Source organism: Maylandia zebra, linkage group LG8 (assembly GCF_041146795.1).
Source record: "Maylandia zebra isolate NMK-2024a linkage group LG8, Mzebra_GT3a, whole genome shotgun sequence".
Lineage (NCBI taxonomy): Eukaryota > Metazoa > Chordata > Actinopteri > Cichliformes > Cichlidae > Maylandia > Maylandia zebra.
In genome coordinates, this window is record NC_135174.1 from 11207562 (window position 1) to 11217205 (window position 9644).

Sequence of the window (9644 nt, forward strand, 5' to 3'; positions counted from 1 at the left end):
CAATATTTATCTAGCCATATGTCTATTGAAATAAATAAGACTTTTCAATTGAGCCTTGTGCAACCCACCTCCAGCATCCTCATCAGGATGTCTCGCCCATTTCCGTTCTCCTGCTCTGATTTCGAGCGGATACAATCCACCAGGTTGAGCAGCAGCTTGCAGGACATGGTCTGAATGTTACTGGGAAGTGACTCGTCATCAATGTTTTTAGCAAAGAGCTGCACAGCTAGAGATAAATCTGTCAGGGTCAAGTTCTGGCGCACATGATGCACCAGGTCTGCTAGTGTGCTGTAGGCCAAGGGTCTAGAAAATAAGACAGATATGTAACTGTGACATTTGGAGGTGAATCATAATCATATTTCATTACTAAATAGTGGTACAAACTGAACAGACTGGCTTAGTGAGGAAGCCGTATTTTCTAAAAGGCAGAGAAAAGCAATCAAAGAGGCTGAAAGAACAAAAGGATATGGAAAGTAGCTTTGGGATGAAGAGAGAAAGGGAGAGAGAAGACAAGCTAATGAGTGACAATGATAATCCTGCCAGATCTCATCCAGCTGCCGTGCTTCCTATGTATTACTAATGTGAAATGACAGGCATTTTGTTGATGAGGTGAGCTAGTTTGGCAACTGAGGCGGGTCAAGGAGGTTTTGCAATCCAACTAAAGGAGGATGTGCAAGCAGCCTGCACTCTGGAGACGAGGTTGTACATGACAACTTGACAGTGCCTTCTGTGCTGCAGTGTTTTCAGTCAGCTTCCTTGAGAATTTTGCAGTACTGAGAACTACCTGATTAATATGCTAGGACACTTAACATGCACCTGGCTGAGAAATCATCCATGAGAAAGAGGCTGTTCTGACACAGAGGAGTTCGAATGATCGTGACTACACATACAAAGAACTTACCTAAGCGTCTCCCGAGCAGTGTAGCCAGAACCGATGAGGATGGACTCATCAAAAAGTTTGTCCATACATGGGATAAACTCTGAAACACAATGAAGTAGATATTGTGAATTCAGAGCTGATAGTTGCACCTGAAACAGCAGCTGATGGGTGACAGAATTAAATAAAAGCAGTAAAAGAATATATTAAGAGGGTGTTACTGGAAATGCTTTTATTTGTGATTAATACACGAAAAAAAAACTACATGCCATTTGGTTTATTTAATATTATAAATTTAGCACTGTGCCTGACACTGCTTTGTCAGCAGGAGGTTAACAGCAAACACCTAACAGCGTTGGTAAATCTGTCACAGAAAATAAGCCAAAATCAGTAAAAGTGGTTTGACCTGCAGCAGAAGAAGTAACTTGCAGTAAAATGCAGAAAATCATCCAAAATGTGTCGTGCTATGTCAAGGCTTCACTGATGGATGGTTGTGCTTTCATTCCATTTCATCTACAGTCTCACTTTTAACCTCTCAGTCACCAATTCAAAATGAGGTTCTATAGCTACATTTTGACAGCTAATAAAAATTTTATTTTGGAAAGAGTGAAATGTGTAAGCTCAAGTATGCTTTGGAAAGGATCCAGGCTGCTGGTGTTTTTGACTAGAACAAACACATTAAGTAACACTTAGCATTAACGTTTTAGAAAAAGGCAAAACATGTCTAGTGCCAAAAAAAAGAAAAAAAAAAAGAAAAAAGACTTTAAGACTGTAAAAAATATTTTCGAGACATCAAATCATTCTTTGTTAGGATGGATTACACAGAATGTGTTTGTGTCCATATACGTACGGCTACGCAGGTCAGTTGTGAGGATGTGCTTGGCTGCAATCAGCAGTTCTTTGCGGAGATGAGCGGTCTCAGAGGGGCAATTGGTCAGCAACTGCAGCATACCCTTTACCATCTGTTGAGAGTACTTTGCTACCAAGTCCTAATATGGTAGACAAACACATACAGTATGATTAATGATTAGGATTATTTTAAAATGGATTATTCTGAGGGCAGTCACACACCAAAAAACAAACAAAAACAAAACAAAAAAAGAAGGCAGTAATAATACAAAGAAAATCACACACACACACACACACACACACACACACACACACACACACACACACACACACACACACACACACACACACACACACATAATTCCTGTAAGTGGGTTCTAATTTCTGTCAGTGTTTTTGAAATCAGTACAAGTTGTCTCAGAATGTTTACACACAGTGAATAAAGCAGGTGGTAAATTCAGAGAAGCTATTTGTGCTATTATTATTTATTATTATTATTATTTTGGTTCAAGAAACTAAAGCAAGTGTAACTCAGTTTTAGCTTCGTTTTTCCATTGTCTTCCAATTACTAAACAGAAAATAGTACACCTTTTCCTGCCAATCACAACAGCTATGTGCAGAAACAAAATTCAAACACGTGCAAATGATTCACAACATCATGACACATACAAAGATGCATCTGAAATTACATTTATGTTACTTCACTCAGCAGGATCAAATGACACTGTTTTGCAGTGTCATTAACCATCAATAAGAAGTACCTGGTAGATTCGAATGATGTAGGCCAGGAATGACAGTGTCTTGATCTGGGCAGCAATGAAGTCTGCATACAGCTCCTTGTTATAAAGCTTGTGTTGTCTAAAAAAAAGAAACAAAAAAGTCATTTAGTCCCATCAAAACACTGATGACAGTGTTAATGATGATGTATGCCTGCAGTAATTACAGAGGTTAAAATCGTGGGAGTCAATTCTACAAGGGTGACTTATTTGCTTGCGTCATAGCAGAAACTGTTTCTCTGTATCTGCTAGAGACTGCTCAGGTATTTTGTGTTAAATTAATTCTGCTCCATTTCCCTTCTGTTCAGAATGCTTAACAAAACCCTCTCCCCACCCAGAAAGGTCTCGTATCTTACTAAAACAACAATTTTTTTTAAAACAATTTTACCTTCCCCAAGTAGGTTTTAGCAAGCAAGCAAAGAGCCAAGCAACACTGTCAGCTAACTTGGCATTAGCAAAAAAAAAAAAAAGAAAGAAAAAAAAAAAAGGAGGAAAATGAAATCAGTTCCTCAAACCCATTTCAAAGGCTGTAAATTGGAAATAAAAGTTATTACTCAAACTCGTATCTGAGATACACTCCCACGGCTCACATAGATGCTTTTAGCCGGATATACTTTACCTGGCCTGGGGAGACACTTGAAGCATGATGGTGTTCATGATGAGAGGCACAAATTCTGACACCACATTGTGAATGTTTAGTTTGTACAGCTGAGGAGACAGAGCAAACATACAACCTGAGTTACTACACAAAAAAAACCCTCCAACATTTTGATATACACATTGTAATGTATATACCAAAAATACATTGCTGTTATTTAGTGTTTCCTTTGCATTTAGATTACAAGTTTTAAACATAATATATTATAAAATGTTTTATAAGCAAGAAAACGTCCCATTTTGAAGCAACCTTCATTCTTTTTTTCTCATTCTGGAACAACATTGCCTTATTTTCCTGTGTGAACAGATGTGTATATTACAAAAGTTCAAGAGTATTACACTCACTTGATACATCAGCACCACTATGATAGGCAGCTCTGCTAGCACCTTGAGAGACAAAGAACCCCGCGGGATGATGGTGTGCTTGAGGCAGAAAGAAAAGGACAAATGTGAGTCCTGAGTGACACAAAAGCTGGACATAAAAACTGTTTCCAGGAAATGCAATACTGCTGCATAAAGAGGAGGTAAATAGCTCAGTGGAGTAATAACAACTACTGTTTGCGTTCACATTTTCTGGATTTTTGGAGTTATGCTTCCACTGTCATTTTTGTCCAATGAAGACCAGAACTCATTTTAAGGAAAAGAGTTTATGAAATTTACATTTAATAATGGACAAAGTTTCCTAGCGAGACAAAAATTATATGCAGCATCAGATTAAACTGACAAAACTGTATGGCTTATAAATGTTCAGTTTACCCGGAGCAGAGAATTCATTACTCTAATAATGCTGAAAATGTAAAACAGGTCGCTGCTTTAAAAATAAGAGCACAATGTATTATTTAATACATTTTATATCATGGTATTGTTGCAGTTGCTCTTATTGTATCAAAACAGTGCACTACTACCCTCCACTGGCTGCAGGCAGTACTGTAAAAAGTAGACAGTATTAAGTAGAAACAACAGCTAGAAAGGGGCGGTTAGCTCACTGTTCGTGTTTCACTATCTTCCCTCTCAGGTGCAGTCTTAACCAGCACTGATGTGATCATCCCCACCATTTCTGGTGAGGGAACTGTGTTCTCTGCTATCACCTGTGGATTCTCAAAATACCTCGCCTAGAAGAAAGTAGAAATAGAAGGAAATTACGACTTGATAAAGATACAGGTGGCAAGGAAGGCGAGCAGTGAGAGAAAACAATGGCAACTTAAAAGTGCTTTCACTAAAAACAGAGTCACATCAGAAACAACACCTTTACTATCACTATACCCAAAACCACCTGCTGAAAAGCCTTTACTTACAACAACTTTAGGAAGGTCTTTGTAAATCTGCTTCACAAAGTCCAAAAAGTGGTGAATCTGGGAAGAGAAGAATACAGTAAACATGTTGATCTAATACACACAAACTACTTAAATGTTCTATTTTTCATGAAAAGTTACACAAGTACTTCTGCCGCTGCTGTCTCTCATTCAAGTCTTGTTCTTCTAAACATGTTTAGTTTGCTAGTCATATTTTTATTGATCACTGTGTGTTTTAAGAGATAAAGTATTTACTGTATTTGTTAATTATGACTCATCACATCTAATGGCCATTTATAAAAAAAAGTGTCCTTCAAGAGATCATAATATTTCTTCATTAAGGACAGCATTTATGGTAAATGGCCTGCTTTACTTAGTCCCTAAGGACCCCAAAGCGTTTTACACTACATTCAGTCATTCACCCATTCATACACACATTCACACACAGGTGATGGCAAGCTTTATTGTAGCCACAGCTGCCCTGGGGCGCACTGACAGAGGCAAGGCTGCCAGACACTGGCGCCACCGGGCCCTCTGACTAGGGCTGCTCGGTTATGGCAAAAATGATAATCACGATTATTTTCACTGAAATTGAGATCTCGATTATTTGACGATATTTATTTAACAATAACAATGTATTGAATAATGGCTTTAAAGATTGTCAAAAAATAATATAAAATAGTGTGCAAATACTGATAACAGTGCAAATGTTTGCAATATAAAAAATAAATGAAAAATGCAACTTAAAGAAGTCCAGACGCTTTTCTTTGCAAGCTCCTTTGACTACGATGACCTGGATGACTGAGAACCTTCACAGACATGAAAAATGTAAACATCTATGTTTAGTGAACTTTGTTACACGGAGCAGCGTGAGAGTAAAGCACGAGGGAGGTGCTAATAATCGGCTCAGTCATTTTTAATGATCGTTGAAAGCCCAGATCGTAATTTAGATTAAAATTCGATTAATTGAGCAGCCCTACCTCTGACCACCACCGGGTGAAGTGTCTTGCCCAAGGACACAACGACCGAGACTGTTGGAGCCGGGGCTCGAACCGGCAACCTTCCGATTACAAGACGAACTGCCAACTCTTGAGCCACGATCATTATGACCAATGATCAGGGTTTTTTTTAACTGATTATTAGTTAACTAAGAATTCAGACTGAAGACACACATAATATCAGCATCATCACTTTCTCAACTGTCATTACAATGCCCAACAAACTTTAAACACAGAACACAAAGATGCTCACCTCCTGAGAGATTGGAGGCCGGAACTGTTTGTGTAGCTCAATAATGATGCGAAGGCATATCAGCACATTTTCCTCACTTTCAATCTAGAAAAACAAAAAAACAAACAAAGGGGGAAATATAAACATAAAAAGCAGCCACCTGACTTCATGTGTGCAATGCATAATTACATATATGATAAATTACTAATTCCTACTATTCACAGTGAGTGGTAAAAATCAAACATCAAGATGCAAAATATTTACAGTAAGAATATTGACAATATAATTTTAAAGCACCTGACAGGTATAAAACCATAAAAAAAAATCACGATGTTGTAAGAAAACAGGGGTTCATACCTCCAGGAAGCGGAACATCACAGAGAGGATGTTCTTGGTGTGGGGACGAAGGTGCTCATTTGTTGGAATGCGATGGATGATTTCCAGCACTAGCTTTCGCAATTGCTTAAAAAATTAAAATAAAATGAAATAAATAACAGGTAATCACGTTTAAATTAAGAATTCAAACTTCATTACACTCATATCATTTCAATTCAATTCAGTTCAATTTTATTTATATAGCGTCAAATCACAACAGTTGCCTCAAGGTGCTTTATATTGTAAGGTAAATATCCTACAATAATACAACTTTGATTAAATCCAACAGTCACTAAATTCATTAGATGTGTTATAATGAATTTCATTGACTAATGTACCACAAACATTTAACAGCTCTGTAAGGGGGGGAAATCCATGCTAAACAGTAAGTTTGGGTAACTCAATCAATTCATGCAGCTTTCTCTGGTTCTGTTCATCCTTCTACACTGTTGTGCTGTCAGGTGATAAGCTTTGTTGATATTAGCTGTAGATTTTTCTGCACACTACTGAATATAACGGAAATAAGTTAAAGTAACTCAGTCACTCAATTTGTGCATTTTGCTGTTCATCCATGTAGATTGTTTTGGTGTGAATTGATTAGCTTTGGTGTTATCAGTTGTAGAGATGTCTGCATTTGAAAAACACTTGCCTTGTGGTGCTCTAAGCAAAACCTCATGACTCAATTACTGAAAAGTAGGCACAAGTCATCATCTTCAGGGTCACTGAAGGAGCGACTTTTTCTAATGTTTACATAGAACAACCAAAAGATGCAGCTAGCTAACAGTACAGCTCAGAGACCGCTATCCAATTGATGGGTCTAGTTCAGTTATCCATTGATTAACATTTCAGTAACCGTGTCCTGTTGATTTAATCAAGTGGTGCTTTATGTAGCAAAAAGATGTGATATTAGTTCTATTATAACAAAGAGAAACCAGACACCTTTACAACAGGTATGTTAAAGACTCACACCAATCTAGATAGATAACACATCTTTTTAAAGTTACCTGTGTTGGTTTTTCTTGAAGAAACTGCACCTCTCCATCCTGAAGAAATGTAAGGAAGCGAGGGATGATATGTTCTAAGAAGGTGGAGTACTGAGGTGAAGAGGTCACATTCTGAAATAGTCAAGTACAAAAAAAAAACAACAACTTTGTTACAAGCGTTTTCGTGTTTCTGCAGGCTTACATTAATACATTAGAAGTTCTCATCTGATAACCTAACATCCCATGGTAATGACCAATAGGGCTTCTGGTGTAGCCTGCATTACCAAGCTAATAGACAATATTACCTATACCAATGTTTACAGTACAAATATGAAGGCAAGTCAATTTTAAATAACAAAACTGTGTTATAGACAGTTATTTGGAGATTTCCTTTTTCAAAGTTTGTTTACCTACATGCATCCAAAACCAACTCAGATATAACTTCTCATTACTAATGGTGCCACAAATAGATTACAAGTATAAATCCAAAAGTTTCCTGTATCAAAGCATTTTCATCTCTGCAAATATTCTCAACATTTATAATACCAACATTTTTAAGGTTAGGATTCCAGTTACCACTCAAAATCTCACACAATTACATTTTAGTAAGATCCATAAAAACTACCAAAAATCCACCATAATCTATCTTTAGAGACAAAGAAAATGAATCTACTCCATCACAGATTGGAAACATTCATCAAACTCACCTCAAAGTTCTCGCTGACCTCCTGCATCATCTTCAGTTTAGTTTCATCAGCTGGAAGTTGAAGGACAAGCGTGTCACCATTAATCAAACTTGCTAATGATACAGTTCCAGGTGTCATTGTTATCTCCATGTGCTCAGCAGGGGCTCTCAGATCTTATCAGTTTTACTTTCAGCGTCCAGGCTAATCAAAAGGTACATCAAGAATCACACAGACACACACGCACACACTCACAAGCACTCTCCCACACATACGTACCTTTGACTGGACTAAAGCATATCGCTCTCATCACATCGCTCATGCTAAGCACAGGGACCTCATCTGAGCAATTTTGGACACACCAAACAGGAGTAACGAGCTGCATCTAATAACTAATGTGCATAAGAAATGTGCCTTTCTCACATTAACTATTCCCTTGCCCATCAAAAAATATGTACATTTATTATTTCATATACTAATTGCAAAATTCTGGGTGGACCCTGAAGTTTAAAGTAACAATTTCGCCAACAGCCACTGCTACTGATATTTCAGGGTTTTGTTGTTAATGTCATCTATCTCGCTCTTTATAAACAAGGAATCAAGGAAATCTGCACCGTATAAGATAACTGAATCTTTTAAAGTTGCTCAGCTCCTCATCACATTACCTATGAACATTTAGCTTGTGCAAAATTGATTACCGTTAACTATTGTCATTGGCAAATGTCACTCCCTTTTTGATTAATGGCAAATATCAGTGAACAAGGCCAAAATCAACTGACATGTCCACAACACTTTTATAAAAAAAAAAACTAATGCACACACATCTTCCTCCTAATAACCGTTAAATATGTATGCCAAGTATCCATACTTAAATTGGATAATGCCTCTAAATCCCAACAATTTATCTGTAACTGCTGGATTACTGTTGGATAAAACCTTTTAAACCCATAAGGGCATTTAAGTGTTTAGAGGCTTAAAAATACATGCAGCTATTCAAACAATAAATCTGCATTTTGAAACAGTAATCCTCACAAAAACAAATAGATATTTTCTAAAACTAAGTAATTTTTCCAGATTTTTCAAACATCTGACACCAAAAAATACACAGCAAGGTTTATGAACTTACGTGTGTTCGCATCTGTTAGAGCTGCCACAAATTGCAGGTACTTCTTCATAAGTGTGGTCTGGTCCACCACAGTGGGACTGGGCGCGGGTACAAAGGCCATGGTGGCAGCACGGACAGACTGGGCTGCAGTCTGCACAGGTCTACGCGATCACTTTGAGCTCATGTACACTACCTGCAAGAGGAGATAAATTACTTATCTTTGCATGCAAAAAAAAAAAAACAACAGAAGATGTATCTGATGAGCATTCAGGTAAAATTAGTTTGTAACAGGAAACCTGCTGCGTCCCACCAACAAACCGGTAACGTCCATAATAAATAACATGCCAATAAATGGGCGCAGAGTGATGACATCATTATGCATCAGCTAGCACAATTTCTGTGCACTCTAATAGCGTTTGAAAATTTAAATGAACAAACTTGGGGTTTCGGCATAAAACTGGAACCAATGTTTTGTTAAGACGCATTGCAATCTTAATGATTTACTCAATGAAACACAAATTTATACACATTTATTTTAGAGAACCAGCTGTCGAACGGCAATGCTAAGCTAGTTTCGTTAAAGAAAGAAAGCGCTCGCGCATCCCAGAACATTAAACTCCTTTAAGGAGACTATAAACAAGAGCCACAAAAAAATAAAGCACATTTGCTTCAACTAAAACCTACCCCAAAACACCACTATCTAAGACTCCCCAAAACTGCTTATATTTATCCAAAGTTTGTAAGAGAGAGCGAATCTTTCACTTACCAAACGCCACAGACAGGAAACTGTCCCTCGCCTGTATGCGCCGTGCTCGCG

At 37.6% G+C, this 9644-nt stretch overlaps 1 protein-coding gene across 2 annotated transcripts in view; it reads right to left on the reverse strand.

Annotated features, from left to right (window-relative positions):
* Positions 1–9644, reverse strand: part of trrap (transformation/transcription domain-associated protein) — an 83549-nt gene extending 73905 nt beyond the window's left edge. For both annotated transcript variants that reach the window (XM_004562324.5, XM_004562323.5), the window contains exons 1-14: positions 9594–9644; positions 8849–9020; positions 7747–7796; positions 7061–7171; positions 6039–6143; positions 5703–5786; positions 4455–4511; positions 4146–4271; positions 3505–3582; positions 3122–3210; positions 2488–2584; positions 1728–1866; positions 902–980; positions 69–303 (exon numbers count right to left, since the gene is read on the reverse strand). In XM_004562324.5, coding sequence (XP_004562381.1) covers positions 69–303; positions 902–980; positions 1728–1866; positions 2488–2584; positions 3122–3210; positions 3505–3582; positions 4146–4271; positions 4455–4511; positions 5703–5786; positions 6039–6143; positions 7061–7171; positions 7747–7796; positions 8849–8948 — 1350 coding nt within the window. In that variant the 5' untranslated portion in view covers positions 8949–9020; positions 9594–9644. The remainder of the gene's footprint in view (positions 1–68; positions 304–901; positions 981–1727; positions 1867–2487; positions 2585–3121; positions 3211–3504; positions 3583–4145; positions 4272–4454; positions 4512–5702; positions 5787–6038; positions 6144–7060; positions 7172–7746; positions 7797–8848; positions 9021–9593) is intronic.